The following is a 22,190-nucleotide window of genomic DNA, read 5'->3' on the forward strand; positions in this document are numbered from 1 at the left end:
GGGTTTGCCCCCTCCCACTCTCCCATGCGCCTTGGGCCTTGGTGGGGGGCGCACCAGCCCACCTGGGGCTGGTTCCCTCCCACACTTGGCCCACGCAGCCTTCTGGGGCTGGTGGCCCCACTTGGTGGACCCCCGGGACCCTCCCGGTGGTCCCGGTACATTACCGATATCACCCGAAACTTTTCCGGTGACCAAAACAGGACTTCCCATATATAAATCTTTACCTCCGGACCATTCCGGAACTCCTCGTGACGTCCGGGATCTCATCGGGGACTCCGAACAACATTCGGTAACCACGTACATGCTTTCCATATAACCCTAGCGTCATCGAACCTTAAGCGTGTAGACCCTACGGGTTCGGGAACCATGCAGACATGACCGAGACGTTCTCCGGTCAATAACCAACAGCGGGATCTGGATACCCATGTTGGCTCCCACATGTTCCACGATGATCTCATCGGATGAACCACGATGTCGGGGATTCAATCAATCCCGTATGCAATTCCCTTTATCTATCGATATGTTACTTGCCCGAGATTCGATCGTCGGTATCCCGATACCTTGTTCAATCTCGTTACCGGCAAGTCTCTTTACTCGTTCCGTAACTCACATCATCCCGTGATCAACTCCTTGGTCACACTGTGCACATTGTGATGATGTCCTACCGAATGGGCCCAGAAATACCTCTCCGTTTACACGGAGTGACAAATCCCAGTCTTGATTCGTGCCAACCCAACAGACACTTTCGGAGATACCTGTAGTGCACCTTTATAGTCACCCAGTTACGCTGTGACGTTTGGTACACCCAAAGCATTCCTACGGTATCTGGGAGTTGCACAATCTCATGGTCTAAGGAACTGATACTTGACATTAGAAAAGCTCTTAGCAAACGAACTACACGATCTGTTGCTAGGCTTAGGATTGGGTCTTGTCCATCACATCATTCTCCTAATGATGTGATCCCGTTATCAACGACATCCAATGTCCATGGTCAGGAAACCGTAACCATCTATTGATCAATGAGCTAGTCAACTAGAGGCTTACTAGGGACATGGTGTTGTCTATGTATCCACACATGTATCTGAGTTTCCTATCAATACAATTCTAGCATGGATAATAAACGATTATCATGAACAAGGAAATATAATAATAACCTATTTATTATTGCCTCTAGGGCATATTTTCCAACAGATACTACGTTTGTGAGTCCATCCGCCAAACGACCTATGAGCGGGGCTACTCTAAAAAACAATATGAAGTGCGTAAGCAATAATATTCACAATTTTCTTTTATTACCATCATTTGTGTTGAGTTTCATCCATATATATGTAGTGACTCCCTTTTTCAAATTAGATGTGGCAGATGCGGGATGAACTCCTACCATAAGATCGCATGAAAGCAATTCAAGAGGAATTGGCGGGATTCTTTCTTGACCACGTCATCAATAAAGCCGGAGAATACTATGTGGAAGTTGAGTACAGATATTAGGGGATTGTAAGAGATCTTATATTGTATATATGTAGCCAGTAGTAGCGTCGGATAGATATACGAAAACTTGTTGTTGGACCAATCTCTCGGAGAAGGAGAGGCCGATATCACTTCTCTCTGTATGCATATGTTCATGATGATCTTCTGTACTTAATGCTTTCCTTCATTTGCTTACTAGCTAGCGTGTCGAGTCCTCTCTATACGTATAGTATGTAGCGTCGATCAAGCACGAAGATAAGAGAGGACACTTCTCTCTATTAGCTAGCTAACACAATATATGAAACACCTAAATTAACCCTACAAAACCCCCAACCCCCCCCCCCTTCAGAAAAAAGAAACAAAAACCCTAGCCCCTGAACTGCTGACGCGTGGTAGATTATTGGTCCCGGTTGGTGCTACCAACCGGGACGAAAGGCCCCCCCTGCCAGGGCAAGCCACAGCGGCCACGTGGAGACCCATCTGTCCCGGTTGGTTTAAGAACCGGGACTAAGGGTGTAGGGCATTAGTACGGACCCTTTAGTCCTGGTGCCCGAACTGGGACAAATGGGCCTTATAAACTGGGACAAATAGCCCTTTTTCTACTAGTGTAAGGATGTCAATTTTACCCATAGACACGGATACATGTAAATACCTGACCCACATCGATTGGGTATGGGCACATTTCGTGCTATGGGAAGTATCCAAACCCTATCCGATTAATCATGAGTAGGGCATGTGTATAATTTTGTGTCAATAGGTACATTCAAATCCTATCTAATTATCTTACCAGTGGGTCACATGTGTTATAAACCCAAAGCTACCGCGTCATTTTATGTAAGGTCTGTTCCATATCCTTCTTTCAATAACGAATTTCAACCTATGGTTGGATGGTTAGGAAGATAATGGTGTTGCCAGCCCACCAATGTTCATGTCTTAAAGTTGACATTGGTGGTCCCATTTTTCTGGATTTAGGTGATGTGTGTTCAGTTGGAGGAGATGTTTCCGTCGATTAAGAAGACGCCTATGGCGACTTCGTCAATCACAAGATGATGTGTCGGCTCGGTCTCTTGGAGGTGCTAATAGGGACAGCATCTGCATGCCGTATGTATGTATGTATGTATGAGCATATTTGTCTGTAGTGTGTTAAAAAAACTCAATTCAACAACCATAGAAATCTCTCAGTTGCTCGCACCTCCATCACACATAAAATTAGCAATTACACCACCACTCCACATTTTCCCCTCCAAATTACAATATTGCAAACTTGCAATGCAAGACACCCTCTTACTTTGAATCGAAGTTTGACTACGAATGTTACTTGCAAAAGGTAAGTTATATATATCTCGCAAAAGGTATACTATTAGGACGAGTTCGAGAGCACCGGAGAGGAGACCTGATGCCCCACAGCGCCGCCTAAAAGCTGTGAACCCCACTAGGCTTTCTTTTCTAGCTTTAGCTATCTTTTCATGTACAAACTGCTCTCACATTATTTGAGGATTTTTCACTTGAAGGGAAAATACCCGTTTTTTCCTATTTTTTCAAATAGTAAGCTATAGCAACTTTGTAGCGCAAGGTCCCGCTAAATCTCACCTATGTATTATAATTAAGTTGTTTTAGTTGGATATAGTACCATTTAGCAGCGTTCTAGCGCCATTTAGCTTATTTTGAGTTTGATAGCTCGCTATTATAAACTTTTGCTTTTCCTGAAACCAAAAACACACAACAACTAACACTTGGCACTTCATTAATTTGTTAGTCCAAATAAATCATAAAACTATGCATATTTACTTATTTAGTTATATTAAAGCATGAAAGGTAATAATCTTATGGGTTCATTTAAAACATATCAATACCACAAGCATATTGATCCATGATGCCGCACAATTATTCATCTCGATTCTGGTGTTATTCATGAACACACATAAATATATGAGATATGTTACTCATATTCATCCACGACGATGTCACAACACAAGCACCTATGCATGAACCTCCTAAGCAGGGCAAGCACGAGCAGTAGATGATGAGCTCACTGAGAGTGTCCGTTGACGAGGTAGAGAAATGTGGTGTCATCCAACATGAGAAGTAGGAGGCAAAGGTGGAGTAGAAGAGGTCGAGGAGGCAAAGGCGGGTTGAACTTGGGGACGAGGCATCAACCGACGTCGGAGGTGAGCAGTGACAGCGGGGGTGGAGACCAAGGAGGGGGAGGGACACATGATTCAGCAGTGAGCGCGGAGACCATGCCATGTGCGGGGGGCACGCGGAGGCAGATGTGGTGCGCGGTGCTAGTGGCGGTAGTCGGTAGGCGGCACCGGAGTCAGCGTGCTCGATTGGGGATTAGCACATGTGATTTGGGAAAAAATTAAGTCCCGTGAGGGAAGTATATGACAAGCGTAACTCGTCATTGGTAAATCTTTACCAGTGACAAGCACCACATACTTCTCGAAAAAAACAAGCACACCACATATCGCTCACTCGTAGAACTTCTTAGATTTTACTGTTTGAGCTAGGCTTAAGGTCCTTTTTCTTGAAAATTTGACACCGAAGGCTCCAAACATTTCCTACATTTAACTTCCAACATCTCGAAGTTCATGTCAAAATTTTGCATTAATTTGCTAATTTTTAGGCACTAAGTGATTTTTATGGTTGATATAATTAAAATTTGAACTACAAGTATATTAAAACAATGCCTACAATTTGGAAGAAAGGTCATATTTAATTTCTTAAGTGCCGTAGGTGTAATCCAAGAGATGTATGGAAAATTCAAAAGTTTTAGTTGGTAACATTCTAACTCTTAGTTGCATTTATTTGTTTTATTTAATTCTAGAAAGGTAAATGAAATATGAAATATGAAATATGGCATGGCACCATGATATGACCTCAAGGGGTAGTGTTTAAAATTGGAATCAATTTCACAAAACTTGGGGTGTACATTGTCGAGCAACCGAAGCATCTCCGGGGAAGCATCATATGTTTCAAAGTGGAATTATGAGGTTTGAAGTCAAACTCACTATGGCTTCATCATTTCAACTTAAAATTTGTATTCCAACTTGATATTATACTATTATTCCTTATATGCCTTCATTCTGGATCTTGTTATGTAATACTCCGAATTTGTTTCTTGAAATAGGGAGTTAAGGCACCATACAAAGTACGTATGTATAGAAAATATTGATCCTGAAGGCTCCTGATTTTTTTGTAAAAATGAAAATACAAATTTTAAAAGTCCATATCAAAATTAAGCCTCATTCTGGATTGGTTTGCTATTTTTAGGCATTAAAATGAATTTATAAATATTGGAGGGATATAATTCAAACTGGAACTACAAGTATATTTAAAAGTACCTACTATTTAAAAGTGAAAAGGAATCATATTTAAGTTATGAAGTACCTTGGGAGATGTTATCCGAGAAATGTATGAAAAAAAATCGAACATCAATTTAAAATCGCCCTGAACAACACAATCCCCCCCCCCCCCCCCTCCCCCACTGTGGGTGAGCATGGAGGTCCACCATATAACTATACGTCGTGACCGTGAGCCACTTGACTGAAAGATGATGATACACGTCGTAACAAGAAGAAAAAAAAAGAATGAAATATTTTGAAACAAGATAATTTTTAGAACAAAAAGAAGTAGCATGAATCTCAAAGCAACAACGGACGGTGGATCCATGTACGGGATATTCCGTGCATGGTAGAAAAAACACTCTCAAGTTTTATGCACGTTCTGGAGATTGCTACAATGCATGGCACATTTTGCATTCTGACAATGTATTCACGTAATTTTGAGAGATTTTTTTCTGAATGATTTCGAGATCGCTCAACATATGCCGTCGTGACGTAAACTATAGAACATGTTTGACTTATAAAAGGTAATCGGACAAATATACAAAAATACTTATTATATATTCCGTTCAATCGAAAGAACAAAAAGACGACAATAAAAGGTAGTACATTCAATTCCTCATATTGGTTCTGATCGAAGGCTAAACCATGAGGCTAACTTATTCAATCTTATTATTACAACTGCATGCAAGAGATTAACCTGAAACTTGAATACATGTCTTCTGGTGAGAATTATTAAAGTTTGCTAGCATGCATATATGGAATTATATATTGACCATTTCAAGGAAGGCTCCCAGAAATTAAAACCCAGCGGCGAACTTGGACTTGAGAAGTTTCACGACCCCGGCCTCAACCCGGAGTGCCTTGGTGAGCACCGGCGTTGGGATGGGCGGGTTGGAGCCGAAGAGCGTGAGGGGCACGAAGACGATGCCGGGGTACTGGCTGTTGAAGGAGACGACCATGGAGGCCTCGGTCTTACCGACGTTGAACTGGAAGTGCATGAGGCCGCGTGGGATGAGGAAGGTCACTCCGGCACGCACCACCCTAGAGTAGAGCTTGTTCCCGGAGTCGAGGCTGCCGAGAATTCCCACGAGGAGCTCACCTTTCATCACGATGCCAATCTCGGTGGCACGTGGGTGGACGTGTGGTGGGTTGGTGCCTCCGGGAGCAAAGTCCACACGGTTCATGGACACACCCAGCGTATTCGTAGCGGGCCACTCGGCCACGTCGAGCTCCGTCACAGCCGAGCCGTTCGGGGTGGACGTGTTGCCGGCCTTGGCCAACTTGGACAAGAAGAGGAAGTCGTCGCCGGCTTCCGACATGGGCTTGCACGTGTGCCCGTTCACGGAGACTGCCTTGCCATCGAGGTCGGCGACACAGAAGTCCTGGAGAGGGTCTGGGTCGGTGGCCAAGACGGCCGGAGCTAGTAACAGCATGGCGAACAGGCCAGCTACTAGGGTTTTAGAGCACCCCATTGCTTGCTATGCAACTGATCAGCTAGAGTTTGTTGATTGAGAGTGTCTAAGGCACTGGTTGTTGCTGCTGCTAAGCTGTGGTGGATGAGTGAGTGGTGAGGCATATGGAGTCCTTTATATATATAGGGAATCGGTGCACGTAACGCATGCATGGAGCTAAGCTAATTAAGCTATGCATGTGCACGTCGTCATTGCATGCATGTGCAAATGGACACACGAGGCAAGGCGGAGCCTTTATCAAACATAGTATATTAGTTGCGTCGGGTTCAGGATGAGCTTGTGATGAAAATGGAGGTGCTCAGGGTCAGAGTCAAGGCCACTGCCGGCTGCTAAGGAAATGGGACCAACGAACAGAGACAAGGAGGAGGTGTATCTCAATGGATTGTTGCGCTTGGAAACGGATTCATAATATTCGTGCACACCTCTACTCGTCAATCATGCTTCATGCATATGGGTTTCGTCTAGGCTTATCAAGTTCAGGCCTTCAGGGGCCGGCGTGCTGATGGTGAAATGCCAGTGTCTTCTACCACCAAGCCCTTTGCTCCGTTGATGATCTATCCTGCAACCGTTGATGTGATGATTAGTCCACCATTATGCTGTTGAAGGCCTTGGCATTATTTCTCAGCAAACAGGTGACCACGGTGCGAGGATTTCATTCTGAGAGTAAGAACGTAGGTTGACTAATTATGCAATTTTTGCGTTTCTCGGCTGTCCACCGGCTAGCCGTGGCCGTTCTGTCCATCGTTGGGCTTGGGCGAGTGCGACGCTACATCAGAAACGGGAGGCTTCTCGCCGCGGCGTACCCACCTACCGTGAACCTGACCTGAACCTGGTCTCTCAAATTCTTTGTTTTGTTTCTCCTCTTGGTGGCTGCGATCGATCGACGACTTGCCAATAATAGCACGTTCGAGTAGGGAACGGATTCTCATTGGCTACGTGCGAGCCTGATGAGTGAGCAAATCAATGGCAGATCGATATCTCGACACAGTTTAAGGCCAGTCATAGTGGGAGTAACTTAGGTAGTAACACAGTGCACTTCAAGAAACTTTTGCTTATGTGGCATATAGTTAATAAGGAAAGAGGTGTTTAGAGTAACATAATATGTTACTGTCACATAGCACTTTCTGAGAAAGGATGAGTCTACAAGCTAATAAATGAAACAATCTATATGACACTACTACTATATTACTTTGCACTATGAAGATGGTAACTTACACCAATGTCATGTATCATATGCATGACACTGGTATAATTTACTCCCCACTATGACCAGCCTAAATATTCGCGAGACGCCAGCCAAACAACGAAAAAATGGTTGTCAGTGAGTCTCCTGAGTACCCGGCCGGCTGGCCCCTCCCCCAGTTCACGTCCCAGCAAGCACCCGACCTGCATGTGCCGTGTCAACTCGAAAGGAACAACATTTTTAGGGAGTGCTGTTGCAAGGCACCAGGTTACAATTTTACTAGCTCGTACTTTGACTAGCATATGAACATTGTAATAGAGGCTGCGTCAATTAATACAGGATCGACGGGAATGTTAAATTGTGTTTAAAAGAAAGATTTTTTTATTTGACTCACTCTTTATTTTATTAGCCAAAGTTCGACCCAAAATACTACGATGCCTTACAAACCATGATAGAGGGAGTATATGTCATGTAGGCTAGACCGCATTTTACTCGCAAGATCACTAAAAACTAAACTTTACACTGCCATTGCCCATTGCCCATGGCTTTTACACATCGAACCTAAACGCCATTACGTTTGTTGTTTCGCAAATGCGCCGATCATGCTAAAATTTATAACACAGTTTCCTGTTTACAAATTTCAAATTTTAGGCTACACATTGCTATTGTTTCAAACACCAATGGTTAGCACGGATATAATTCTCATCATTTAAACAAAACTGACTCACGCCCTGGTACATCGAGCTATCTCAATCTCTTCTTACACCCTGAAACCAACATGTGGTTGTATTTCTCTTCCACCAATGACCGCGTCGATAGCGTAGTCCTTGATGACATCGCCATTCTTGAAGCTCCACAATTCTCGTTGCACGTTTAAACACACATTTGGTAAAGGCTTGATAAGCATAAACGCATCATCAGCGAAAAGAGACAATCAATGCCGAACACCCTACTGTTCCAAACCTGCCAATATCACAATATGTCACTACTCTCAAATTTCAACACCATGGCGTTCGACATCCATAATCAAAAGAAAAAAGGAGAGGCGACCATGGCTCACCCCGGCTGAACCCACGCGCATGCCAAATTATGTTGCTCTGGTGTCCATTGATCAAAACTCTCGTGCTGGCCGAAGAAAGTATAGACAAAATCCAAGAGCATCACCTCACCCCAAAGCCACGAATCTACATCACATTCAGCAATAATGGCCACGAAACATTGTTGAAAGCCCTCGTGACATTGAACTTCAGTAATACCATAGGAATCTTCCTCTGATGGAATAACTTGATAGATTTTCTAACCAACATGAAATCATCTTGAATTGTCTGCCTTAGAATAAAAGTGCTATGTTTGTTGGCAATGAGATGATCCAAAATAGTGCCCAAACGAAGCGCAAGGGCCTCGGAGAAGATCTTGGGGATCCCATGAAGTAGATTAATGGAACGAAAGTCCACAATATCGGTCGCCCCATCTTTCTTAGTAAGGAGAGCAATGAAGGTCTTGTTGAGAGAATGAAAATTCCTACCATTACCACGAGCAATCTGTTGCATTGCCACCATAACCGCGTCCTTGATAATAATCCATCAAATCTTGTCAAAACGTGCAGAAAACCCCTCTGCCCCCTGTGGCTTGTCCAGGAAATTGGGATATTGCAATATGGAACAGTAAAAAGAAGATGTGGATACATTTACATATGTGTGCACAAAGCTTGAACCAATACATTTACAATGCCGGCCAATAACTTGCGAGCATGCTTTTTGGGGAAATGATATTCTACCATGCATGAATCCACAATCAGTGATTGCTTTGAGTTTCATGCTACTTTTTTGGTTGGTGTTAAAACTTAAAATATATCTTTCTTCGAAGAGTTACAAGATTTTTTCCTCTCGTTTAAAAGTGCATCCTAGTGGTTTGTTGTGTATCATCATTTATCAAAAAATCTGATTTAAAACAAGTGCATTTTATTATTGGTACATACTGAAATATGATGATACACATTGAAACAAAAAAAAAACATTAGGAAACAAGATAAAATTTGGCATTAACAAAAAAATAGCACAAATCTCAAAGCAAAAACGGATAGTGGATCCATGTACAGGATATCCCCTGCATGGTCGAAAAACCATTCTCATGTTCCTTTTGTACATTTTGGAGATTGCAAGAAGGCATTGACTGGTACATTTTGCATTCTGCCCGTAACTTGAGGACATGTTTTTTGAATGATTTGGGCAGTGCTCACCACGCCGTAGTAGTCTTGATAAATACTTTAAGACTTTGTTCCTCAGCCTAGTCTATATCCACAGTTGACGTTACTCCGTACCGATACCTTTCCCTTTTTGATGTAGAGTCGAGAGCATGTCTAACTTATAAAAGGGTAATCGAACAAATATAAAACAATGATATTATATATTCCGTTCAATGAAAAGAACAACGAAGACAATAAAAAGCAGTACATTTCAATTCCTCGTATTGGCTCTGAAGACTGAACCACGAGGCTAACTTATTCAATCTTGTTACAACTGCACGCGAGCTTAACCAGAAGGAACATGCATATATTAAATTATTGAGCATTTCAGGGAAGGCTCCCGGGAATTAAAACCCAGCGGCAAACTTGGACTTGAGAAGTTCCACGACCCCGGCCTCCACCCGGAGCGCCTGGGTGAGCACCGGCGTCGGGATGGGCGGGTTGGAGCCGAAGAGCGTGAGCGGCACAAATACGATGCCAGGGTTCTGGCTGTTGAAGGAGACGACCATGGAGGCCTCGGTCTTACCGACGTTAAACTGGAAGTGCATGAGGCCGCGTGGGATGAGGAAGGTCTCTCCGGCACGCACCACCCTGGATTAGAGCTTGTTCCCGGAGTCGAGGCTGCCGAGAATTCCCACGAGGAGCTCACCTTTCATCACGATGCCGATCTCAGTGGCACGCGGGTGGATGTGTGGTGGGTTGGTGCCTCCGGGAGCAAAGTCCACGCGGTTCATAGACACACCCAGCGTGTTCATACCAGGCCACTCGGCCACGTCGAGCTCCGTCACGGCCGAGCCGTTCGGGGTGGACGTGTTGCCGGCCTTGGCTAGCTTGGATGAGAAGAGGAAGTCGTCGCCGGCCTCCGACATTGGCTTGCACGTGCGCCCGTTCACAGAGACCGCCTTGCCGTGAGGTCAGCGACGCAAAAGTCCTGGAGAGGATCAGGGTCAGTGGCCAGGACGGCTGGAGCTAGTAACAGCATTGCGAACAGACCAGCTACTAGAGTTTTGGAGCACCCCATTGCTTGCTATGCAACTGATCAGCTAGAGTTTGTTGATCGAGAGTGTGTAAGGCACTGGTGGTTGCTGCTAAGCTGTGGTGGATGAGTGAGTAGTGAGGCATATGGAGCCCTTTACATAGGGAATCGGTTCATGCAACGAATGCATGGAGCTAATCAAACTATGCATGTCGTCACCGCATGCATGTGCAAATGGACACATGAGGCAAGAGTTTATTAAACATATGGTAGTATTACTTGCGTGGAGATCTCACCTTGTGATGAAAATGGAGATGCTCAGGGTCAGAGTCGGGATGAGCTAGCTTGTGATGAAAATGAAGATGGGGGCAAGGTGAGAGTCAAGGCCACTGCCGGCTGCTAAGGAAATGGGACCAACGAACAGGACAACCAGGAGGTGTTTCTAAACAGGACAACCAGGAGGTGTTTCTAACCAGGAGAGTATTGCGCTTGGAAACGGCGGGTTCATAATATTCGTGCACACCTCTACTTGTCAATCATATGGATTTCGTCTAGGCTTATGAAGTTCAGGGGCCGGCGTGCTGACGGTGAAATGCTAGTGTCTTCGACCACCAAGTCCTTTGCTCCGTTGATGTGATGATCAATCCACCATTATGCTGTTGAAGGCCTTTTGGCACTCCCTCCGATCTATATTACTTGTTGTTGGTTTAGTATAAAGTTAGTATTTCTCCTCATTCTGCAAGTACATACGTAGGTTAATTTTGCATTTCTCGATCGGCTGTATCCACCCACTTTTTCTGTCGTTGGACTTGGGCGAGTGCGACGTGTGTTGCCATTAATTTCAACCGTGCTAATTGGTCTCGCCGGAGAAACGTGTTGCAAGCTATTGGATCGGCAAGGCAGCCGTTGTGTGGTCGCCGGTTTATCTGCAGTTGTGTACTCGCTGAAGGGACGTCTCCATGCTAACGTTTAGCGTGTAGCATGATGGTCAGAGATGGGAAGCTTCTCCGGTCTCAAATAGTTTCTGTTTTGTTTCTCTTCTTCGTGGCTGCGATCGATCGACGACTTGCCAATAATAGCACGTTCGAGCAGAGAACGGATTCTCATTGGCTACTATAGTACTCCCTCGTAAACTAATATAAAAGCGTTTAGGCTGCTGCCAATGCATCGGTGCTTAGATGAGGTGTTAAGCACATTAAATAGTTTAGCAACTATACTTCTCAATGTATAGGTGCTTAGTGTGTGGTAGCTAAGCTTGCTTCATTTAATGATTTAGCAACTAAAACTCTTCATGTATTGGTGGGCTTCCTTCATTTAAATGTTTTGCCTAGGTTTACGCGCTTAGCATTGTTTCTTTCTGGGTCACCACACCCATCTCTCTTCTCTTAAATAACTTGCCACATCAAATTTTATGCCTACATGAAAGGCTTAGCACATGTACAAGATGGAGCATTGAAAGGGGCCTTAGATCACTAAAATAGTAATCTAAACGCTCTTATATTAGTTTACGAAGGAAGTATGTATGTGCCTCACCTGTAAAAAAAAAGTAAGTATGTGCCTGATGAGTGAGCAAATCAATGGCACATCGACATCTCTACACAGTTTAAATATTCGCGAGACGCCAGCGAAGCAACGAAAACATGCTTGTCAGTGACAATCAAGGAGCCTATTGTGTTGCAGGTCAGACTTTCTGACCGTGTTCGATCCATCCAGCGCACCGGAGTACCCGGCCCCTCCCCCGGTTCGCGTCCTAGCAAGCATCCGACCCGCATGTCACCGACCCGCATGTCACCGACCCGTCAATCATGCATCACCGATCAAGGCCTTCCCGCTTCTCGCCAAAGTTCGACCCAAAATACTACAATGCCTTACAAACAATGATAGAGGGAGTATATGCCATGTAGGCTAGACTGCATTTTACTCGCAAAATCGCTAATAACTAAACTTTACACTGCCATTGCCCATGGCTTTTACACATCAAACCTAAACACCATTACGTTTGTTGTTTAACAAATGCGCTGATCATGCTAAAATTTAGAACACAGTTTCCTGTTTACAAATTTCAAATTTTAGGCTACACATTGCTATTGTTTCAAACACCAATGGTTAGCACTGATACAATTCTCATCCTTTAAACAAAACTGACTCACACCCTGGTCCGTCGAGCTATCTCAGTCTCTTCTTACACCCTAGAACCAACATGTGGTTGTATATCTATCCCACCAATGACCATGTGGTTGTATATCTATCCCACCAATGACCATGTCGATAGTGAAGTCATTGCTGACTTCGCCATTCTTGAAGTTCCACAATTCTAGCCTTTAGTAGACTAGAATCGTTGCACGCTTACACGCCCACTTATCCTTCCCACCTTCCATTTTTTGAACATATTACCCACCTCTCCAAGGACCACTCTTAATCTTCATAAAACACCAACCAAATATTTATAATATCTGCAAAAAGATTGCTAGAACTGATATTTTTGCGTGACTCCCAAAATACTCCTTCCGTAAATTAATATAAGAGCGTTTAGATCACTACTTTAATAATCTAAATGCTCTGATATTAGTTTATAGAGGGAGTACAAGTGTATTGGGCTTTTGAAAACTCAAACTTCTTAATCTTTGAAAAAGTTTATTTTGTTATTTTCTAAAAGGTGTATCAATCTTTTTTTCGAAAGCTAAAAAATATGGTGTATTGATTTTTCTATAAGTCAAACTTCTTAATCTTTTAAAAAAATACAGTATCTTCAATATTTTGAAACGGAGGGAATATGAATTAATAATAGTTGTGGGTACTGATGTGACATTTTTGTATGAGTAATAATATGATATTTTTGCATGAGTACTTGTGGTGGACTGGTGGTTACTAATAGTGTGCTTATCCTTCTACCCTGCCATTTCTGCCTGAATTTCCGAAGCCTAGACAAAATCAAGATGATCGATGTGTACACGAATCTTGTGGACATCTGTTTCCAAGCGCAATACTCCATTGAGATACACCTCCTTGTTGTATCCGTTTGCAGGTCCATTTCCTTAGCAGCCCGGTATGGCTTGACTTCTGATCTCGGGCCATCTCTATTTTCATCACAAGGTGAGATCTCGACGCCAATAATATCAATAATATACTCTATCCTTCCCATTAACTCTGCTTCCAGTGTTCCCACATGCGGCATATGCATGCGGTGAAGACGAGTTAATTGCACAGAAGTACCACAACTGAGGCATCACATGCAGATTGGTATCACGATTCCTAATTTTTGCGTGTCAGTACAACATTGTTCTAGGTTGTTGCAAATAAGACTAAAACTTTGTTTTATACGTATTGACGCTATATCCGACAACTCGGGCCCACCCTTCAGGTGCCACGCTGGCCAATCGGCGTGTGCCCGCGCGCTGACTAGGACGAGCCGCCCTCAACCCCCGGTCCGGTCGCACCGGTTCGTCCCCCACCGCACCATGCCCCTCCCCTCCTCCTCCTCGACTCAAACCCTAGTCCATGGCGTCGGCGACTCCGGCAGGCGACGGCGAGGGCGTCGACGGCGGCGGTGACCTACCATTCTGGCTTAGAGGCCCAGCTGGCGTCGACGGCGACGGCGGCGACGACTCCAGCTCCGCGTACTCGACCGACGACGAGGAGGAGTCGATGTTACGCTCCATGGAGCAGCTGTTGCAGTTGGCGCAACTATGGGTGGCGAACCCTACCAGCAGCCATGAGTTGACGCATGGACTTGGCGGCGTGCTGTAAGTATCCTTCTCCTCCTCCTCCTCTGATTTATCAAATTGGGGATTTTTAGGGTTTGTTCATCTTCTGCTTTATCCAGTTGGGGATTAGGGTTTGTCCAATTAAAGTGAGTAGTCTAGGACAATTACAGTTACCTAGTAACCTAGTGTAGTGCGCTATCAAATTAGTTCAATTACAGTAACAATTTGGGATTAGGGTTTGACTAATTGAAGTATTCTGTCCTTGTGTTTTTCCTTGAATTTGCTATTGTGCTGAAATAGGAAACTACATTGATTCATGTTCTGTCATCTGTAATAGTAATAGTAAATTTGAGACTTACAGAAAAGTTACTTCAAATTTTCCTGTACTGTACTGTTGCTCTCCAAATTCAGAGTTATGGTAATGAATACATGAAATTTAATTTGTTCTATAGTTTGGATGAAGACATTTGGCAAGTAAGGATCCATTTTGATGCAAGAGAACCATTGGAGATGAAGCTGTGTAGTCCAGATATTACTTTTCTGAATTTGGTTGCAGTGATGGAAACCCAAGGATTTAATGCATATGATTGTTTGTATCACATTGAAAATCCAACTTTAGGAGAGAAGGGCTGGATTTGGTAGACAGTAATGCAGGATTACAGATGATAAAGAGGAAGATCCAGGACAAATTGGTGCTTAATTTGCTAGTTAGGGCTTGTCCACCCCCTGATAGAGATTTTGAGATGCAGCAATGTGAAAGGCCAGATTTGTCCACTGTTGTGTACCAAGAGCCTGTTGTTTATGATATGAGTGAGCCTCCTGTCTTAGCTGTTGATCAGCAAGGAGTAGTTTTTGAGAGTCAATGTAGCAGCTCTAGCACACCTCATCCTCCCGGTGGTTGCACACAAGAAAGCAAGAATGCAAATGCCAAGTTGAAAGCTGTTTTGGAAGAAGAAGAAGAGGGATATCAAGGATATGAGGTATATGAGGACAATGATGCTTGTGCCTCTGATGAGGATGGTCAAATTGGAAGTGACCCTAATTATATGTGTGATGATGAAGATGTAGAGGTGGAAGAGACAGAGAGAGCTAGAAGTACAAGAGGAAGAATCAGATGATGAGCAATCAGAGGAGGAACAAGTGCTGCATTATGAGGGTGACACTGAAGTTAAGGACCCATTTGAGGTAGAGGAAGATATGACTTTTGAAGAAGAACAACAAAATATAGTTGTACCTGTAAAGAAGCAGAAGCTGCCAGTTAGAAGAGGACCAACAACTAGGTCACATTCCAGTAAGCTACCAGAGGTTGAACCTGATTTCAGACCATCATCAGATGAAGAAGAGAAGGGGTTGTTGAGGAAGAGTGATGCTGATGGTTTTGAGCCACTCTCATTTGTCCTACCAAAGAAAAGGAAGAGTAGGGCAAAGAAAAGGCCTGCTAGGAAGTGGTACAATGAGAAAATGGAGCAACCACATGAACAACTATGTCTAAAGTTGTGTTTTAGGGATCAACATCAATTCAGAGATGCTTTGTTGAATTTGCACATCACTCAGGCCAGGAATTTCAAGTATCACAGGAATTCAGATCAGAGGATAATTGTTGAGTGTACAGATAAACAATGCCAGTTCTTTATGGTGGCAGCAGTTATAAAAGGGGAGAAAACCTTTGTAATTAAGAAGATGAGACTAGAGCACACTTGCCCTAGTACTACTGAGACCACCAAGGTTAGTGCTAAGTGGCTAGCACAGAAATATGAGCATCTCTTCAGATCTGATATATCTACTGGTATTCAGACTATAATTGATGCATGCATGGAAAAATATGGTGTAGATGTGCCCAAGTGTATGGCATATAGGGCAAAGAACATAGCTATTGAAGCTATGTTAGGAGATCACAAGAAGCAATATCCTAGGCTTAAAGACTATGCTCAGGCTGTCATGGACACAAACCTGGGAGTAGAGTAATAATCACTACTGTTACTCCAGTAGCAACTGCAAAAATACCCCACCCAGGCCCAAGATTTCATGCCATGTTCTTTTGCATGAATGGAGCAAGGGAGGGGTTTCTCAAGGGGTGCAGGCCATTCATTGGTTAGTTCCTGAACCTTGTGCAACATTTACATATTGTAGAGTACTCCATATTGCATCTCACTTAAATGTATTTAATGTTTGGAAATGTTGATTATGCAGGTGTTAATGGATGCTTCATTAAGCTCACTACAGGTGCTCAACTCCTTGCTGCCACTGGTAGAGATGGCAACAACAACATATATCCACTGGCATTTGGCATAGTTGGACAAGAGGATACACCTAGTTGGTGTTGGTTTCTACACAAACTCAAAATTTGCCTAGGGGGAGAAGTGGGGCAGTTTGGACCTTATACTATAATGTCAGATAGACAAAAGGTATGTGTTTGCATATTTCATTCTGTTTTGCACAAGTGTTTACAGTAGCATAGAGTTTCATTGGTGCATATTTCTTTAGCTTGTAGCTTAGACTTGTTAAATTGTTTGTGTCAGGGGTTACTGAATGCTGTGTTTCCAAATTGCAACCAAAGATTCTGCCTTAGACATTTATATGCAAATTTCCAAAATGCTGGGTTTAGGGGTGAAGATCTTAAGAAGTTCATGGATAATGCTAGCTATGCCTACAATGAACATAAATTTAATATTGCAATGAATGGTCTTAGAGCTGAAAGTGAGGAAGCTTGGGAGTGGCTTCCTGCAATACCAAAAAAAACATGGGCAAGGCATGGATTTTACACAAACTGCAAGACTGACTTGGTAGTGAACAACTTGTCTGAGGTGTTCAACAAGTACATTCTAGATGTTAGGAGAAAACCTATAAGGACAATGTGTGATGGGATAAAAGATAAGCAGATGGTGAGGTGGCACAGGAACAGAGAGTGGAAAGGCAGCAAGATGGGAAATAACACCTCATTACAGTGAGAAGCTAGAGGTTGAGAAGGAGAGGGCCAGATACTGCAAGCCAATACAAGCCGGGGTCAACTTATGGCAAGTTACAAGTGGGCAGCAAACACGTGCTGTCAACCTGGAACTTGAGACTTGTGGATGCAGGAAGTGGGGCCTTAGTGCCATACCATGCAACCATGCCATCTCTGCAATAAACAAGGCTAAAAGGAAACCACAGGATTATGTCAGCAAATTCTTCAAGAAAGATTTTTATGTTGCAGCTTATGAACCAATGATCTTTCCTGTGCCTGGAGAGCATGATTGGACAAGGGCCCCTGGTCCAGACATAGAACCACCTGCATTCAAAGTCAAGAGAGGAAGAAAGAAAGAAAAGAGGATCAAGGGCAAATTTGAAGTACCAAAGACAAAAGACAGTTCAAGAATGGGGACCATAACATGTGGCAATTGTGGTTTCCAAGGACATAGGTACACAAACCGTCTTAAACAGTTGAAGCCTGAGCTAGCTTTGAGGAAGAATAAACATGTGGTAATAATTTTTCACCTTGAAATATACTAATGTTTCCTTTCTTGTACATTTCTTTCTAGTATTATTAACCATTTTCCTTTTCTTTGCAAGGCTACTCGAAGCAACTCACGGCCAAGAGCTACTGGTCCTTCTCCTACACCAACAGCAAGACAGGCAAGAGCTGCTGCTTCTACTCCTACACCACCATCAAGACAAGGAAGAGCTGCTGCTACTTCTACTACATGACCACCATCTGGAAGAGGAGGAGCTGGCAGAGGAGGAGCTGACAGAGGAGGAGCTGGAAGAGGAGCTGGCAGAGGAGGAGATGGCAGAGGAGGAGCTGGAAGAGGTGTTCCAAGGCCATTCACTGCCCCCAGGCAATATGCTGCCTCAACTTATGTTGATATTCCTACTGATGGTACACACACTGGATGGATGTCCTACTTCACTTCTAGCAGAGGAAGAGGTGCCATGTAATGTTGAACTGATGTGGTGTTATTTTGGTTCATGCTTGAATGCTGTTATGCTACAAAATGATGCTCAAATGACTTGACTGAACTTGATGTTGATGTTAGTTGATGGAGTACTCTAGTTGATGTATATTTTGGATGCATATGTTGATGATTATGTAATGCTACAAAGTTTGCCTGTCTTGTTGTTGATGATTATGTAATGCTACAAAGTGAAACTCGTATGTTGATGATTATGTACAAGCATATATGGTGTTGCCAGTGCCTGTTGATGTGGTGTTATTTGTGAATTATGGTTGTTTGTTTAGTACAATCCAGTACAGTTAATTGCAAAGCAGTACCACATTTGGGAATACTTGTTGCATGTCAGTATCAAGACTTGTGCTACTTGTTGCATGTCAGTACCAACATTGGGGCATCACATTACCATGCAATACCACATTTGGGGATTCTGACAGGTGGGACCGATACCTCTCCTACTATTAATGGGACAGCACAAGCTTGTATCGAGCGAGTGGGGAACGAAACTAGGGTTCGTCAATGCGGTGTCAATCCGGAGCGCAGCAGAGGAGAGATCTGAGCGTGGAGGCGGTGACTGGGGCCGGTGGCGGAGAGGGAGATGTCGTGGTCGTCCAGTGTCGGGTCCGCTCGCGGATTCCGTTGAGCTGCAGGAAGGAGGGGGAGGAGACACGCTCGCCGGTGCGCTACCGCGAGAACCCAATGGCGTACGAGCCTCCGGTGATGTGCCACCGCAAACCTCCGAGGAAGGCGCCAAGATGGATCTCCTGGAGCAGGCTGAACCCTGGTAGGAGGTACTATAGTTGCGTGGATGCTATGGTGAGTGTGGTTTTTGGCCTAATTTTCTTCCTTTTTCTTCTGTGCAATAGGATTATTCTCGTTTTTCTTCTCTTATGTGAAATGATATATATTTGGAAATTTGTTTGTGCATCTTAGTAACACAGTGGCTGTGGATTTGTGGACTGGCATGATGATCCATTGCCCAAATTTTGGAATGAGCTCATTGGGGATCTGTGTCATGAAGTCTGGAGGCTTAAAGGTGCAACTGTTGCTCGATCTGAAGATCAATTTGCAATGCTAGCTCCCAGTGAAGATCAAGGCACAAGGGAGGCCATGGTTCTGTCTCTGCAAGCTCAATTGAGAGAGAAGAATGCAGAGATTGCTGGGATTAGGGCCAAATTTCATAATGTGATGTTTCTTTTCACTATATTTGTGCTTGGCTTAGTTGCAGGCAAGATCTTAAGTTAGTTGGTTTAGTTGCAGCCAATCTAAATGCAATGTACTGTCTGGTTTAGTTGAATTTGTACTGGACAAGTTAAGTTGTAGCCAAGTTAAGTTCTTGGTTTAGTTTAAGTCAAGTTGTCTTTTGTATGCTCTTGCTTAATGTGTAATGGATTAGCGAAGTTATCTTCTGATGCAATGAGATTGAGTCAGTCTTGATCCTCTTTTATTTTGTATGACATGAGTGTTTTGCTTCAACATTGTCATAATGTATCATCATTAACATATCCATCTTCATAATCAGCATATCCATCAACATAATGTATTCAAGGCTGATCCATGTCTAGCAATCGTATAAAATTTATTCAGACATGGCACTAAAAAATAAGAAACTGATCCATGTCTAGCAATCATAGCACACATTAGTTACTGGAGTTCAACTGATTATAGCCATACATAACCATTGTTACAATACATAGAGGAGTTCAAGTTCAAATGCATAGTTCATCCTTTTCTCACAAAAGGATGAATAGCATAACTACTACATACATACACAGCCATAGTTCACAATTAGTACAAGCATACAATACACAACCATAGTTCCTAGATGCCAGGTCATTACGCAACCATCATTCCCAAAAGGTCAGCAATGCCACTAATCTCATTTTCATCTTCTTCAGCTCTCCAAGATGGCCTGAATCCCCTTGAACTTCTCCTTCAGCTTTTCATTTCCCATCATGAGCTTAGCATTCTGAAGCTCTAACTGGCACTTCTCTTGAATATGCTTTTCCTTTCCCTTGAGCAGATCAACAACCTGAAGCTTCAACTCTAGCTTCTCTTGGGTGAGCTTCTCCTGACACTTTGTTAGCTCTCCATTCTTCAGCTCCAAATTCATCCTAGCATCAATCAGCACTTGCTTCTCTTTCATATTGTTCAACTTCAAGTTTTGAATGACTGTTGCTTGAGCTCTTGTCAGGTTAACTAGCAGTTCATACTTCTGAAGCTTTTGGGTCTCTGCATCTTTCTTTGCCATCTCAGTTGCCATTTGTGCCTTCATATCATCAATCAGTTCTTTTCTTACCTCCTGCTAATATGTAAGGTTAGACTACAGATAACTGAAATCAATCACCCTTTCCTTCTGGAAATTCATAAGTTTATGCACATCTTGGACTAACTTGTCATAGTTGGCCTCTAGCTTGTTCTTCTCTTCTGTCAGATTATGAATAGCTAAAGCACTTTCAAGATTATCATTGACCCTAAAACTTTTGGCATCTTAAACCATTGCCCACAGCTTCAACAATGCATTCTGCATTGTTGGGGGCCACTGGTGATCAACCCATTCAACAAAGCCACAATTGTTACCTTCCTGGAAAAAAACAACAACACCAATAGAGTTCATACACCAAGTAATTACAGAAGAGAGTAAGAGCAAGATCACTGAAAGAACAACAAGAATAGCTACATTTAGCATCAGAACAAGAAGAACACTACATTTCACAGGAGGAGCAGCCACTTGAGTAGCTGACTAAGTAGGTTAGTTACTCTAGTGGTAATTACTCTAGTTTCCATTTCAGTATTTTCAGCAACTTGTACTCTGAAAAACTAATGAATCTGAACTCCGCAACTGGTACTCCAAGCCATAGTTGATTTATAAATGGAATACTGATTTATAATGGGGAAACAATGAGCTTCATTTTGATTGATCATCACTTGGCTTCAGGGTTATCAGATTTCCATGTTTAGTGCAAAATCTGTATGCTACTCCATATCAACAGTTTAAAATCTTTGAGTAATATAAGATGCCTAGATCAGGATAAGTTGTTCATATCAAGGAGTGTTCAACCATTTTTAAACATATGTCCAGTTCAAAAATGCTCACAGCAAGCAAAATATATGGTCAGTATGAAAATGGTTCTTATTCATTTACTCCATTTTTAAATCAACAAGAAAATAGTGGCTGATCCATTATTCTAAATAAAGCACTGTACTCATGCTTGACCTAAATAAGCTACTCTAGTACAACTATGAACCAAAATGACTATGCCATTGTACTCCAGTTCAATATGCCACTGACAAACTAAGAGAAAAACCCACTATGCCTACAATTCATACCGGCTGTGCACATGCTAAAAACCTGTTGCTTGTGTCTGTTCCTTCAAAGGCAACAAGCCTCTCAGATGCCATGCCGTGCTTCTCACATGGGGACATCAAATCCAGCTCAAGCCCCTTGTAATCTGGATCGTCAAGGCTGAAAGGGACATGCAGAAGCTCGTACAAGGACAATGGCCAAATCAAAACCTACCTAAATCAACCAAATCAAGAAACCCCAAATCTGAAACCCTAACCCTAAACCTAGCTCAACTCACTATACTGACCTGGTTAAGCCCGTCGGTGGAGGAGCAAGAGTGCATGTACGGGAGGCTAGACTGGTCGTCGCTGCTTTCGTCCTCCAAAACCATGGCGTCGGTGGCGCGGTGCGGCAGCCGACAGTCGGGAACGCGGGCGGCGGCGACGGAGGGAACGAGCGAGGAGGAGGGGAGGGGAATGGTGCGGTAGGGGACGAACCGGTGCGACCGGACCAGGGGTTGAGGGCGGCTCGTCCTAGTCAGGGTGCGGGCACGCACCGATTGGCCAGTGTGGCACCTGACG

At 43.4% G+C, this 22,190-nt stretch overlaps 2 protein-coding genes and 1 pseudogene across 2 annotated transcripts; 1 reads left to right on the top strand and 2 right to left on the bottom strand.

Moving 5' to 3' along the window:
- Positions 1-5,343: 5,343 nt before the first annotated feature.
- On the bottom strand, positions 5,344-6,373 carry LOC109742620 (oxalate oxidase GF-2.8-like). Its single transcript, XM_020301720.4, has one exon. It carries the CDS (start codon positions 6,284-6,286, stop codon positions 5,612-5,614), a length of 675 nt encoding a protein of 224 aa, XP_020157309.1. The 5' UTR covers positions 6,287-6,373; the 3' UTR covers positions 5,344-5,611.
- A 3,561-nt stretch (positions 6,374-9,934) lies between these two features.
- LOC109742625 (oxalate oxidase GF-2.8-like) lies at positions 9,935-10,825 on the bottom strand (annotated as a pseudogene).
- A 5,599-nt stretch (positions 10,826-16,424) lies between these two features.
- On the top strand, positions 16,425-18,119 carry LOC141021615 (uncharacterized). The gene is made up of 6 exons (XM_073497456.1): positions 16,425-16,485; positions 16,585-16,641; positions 16,747-16,799; positions 16,914-17,338; positions 17,472-17,767; positions 17,944-18,119. Exons 1-6 carry the CDS (start codon positions 16,425-16,427, stop codon positions 18,117-18,119), a joined length of 1,068 nt encoding a protein of 355 aa, XP_073353557.1.
- The last annotated feature ends 4,071 nt before the right edge of the window (positions 18,120-22,190 follow it).

Source organism: Aegilops tauschii, chromosome 4 (assembly GCF_002575655.3).
Source record: "Aegilops tauschii subsp. strangulata cultivar AL8/78 chromosome 4, Aet v6.0, whole genome shotgun sequence".
NCBI classification, from domain to species: domain Eukaryota; kingdom Viridiplantae; phylum Streptophyta; class Magnoliopsida; order Poales; family Poaceae; genus Aegilops; species Aegilops tauschii.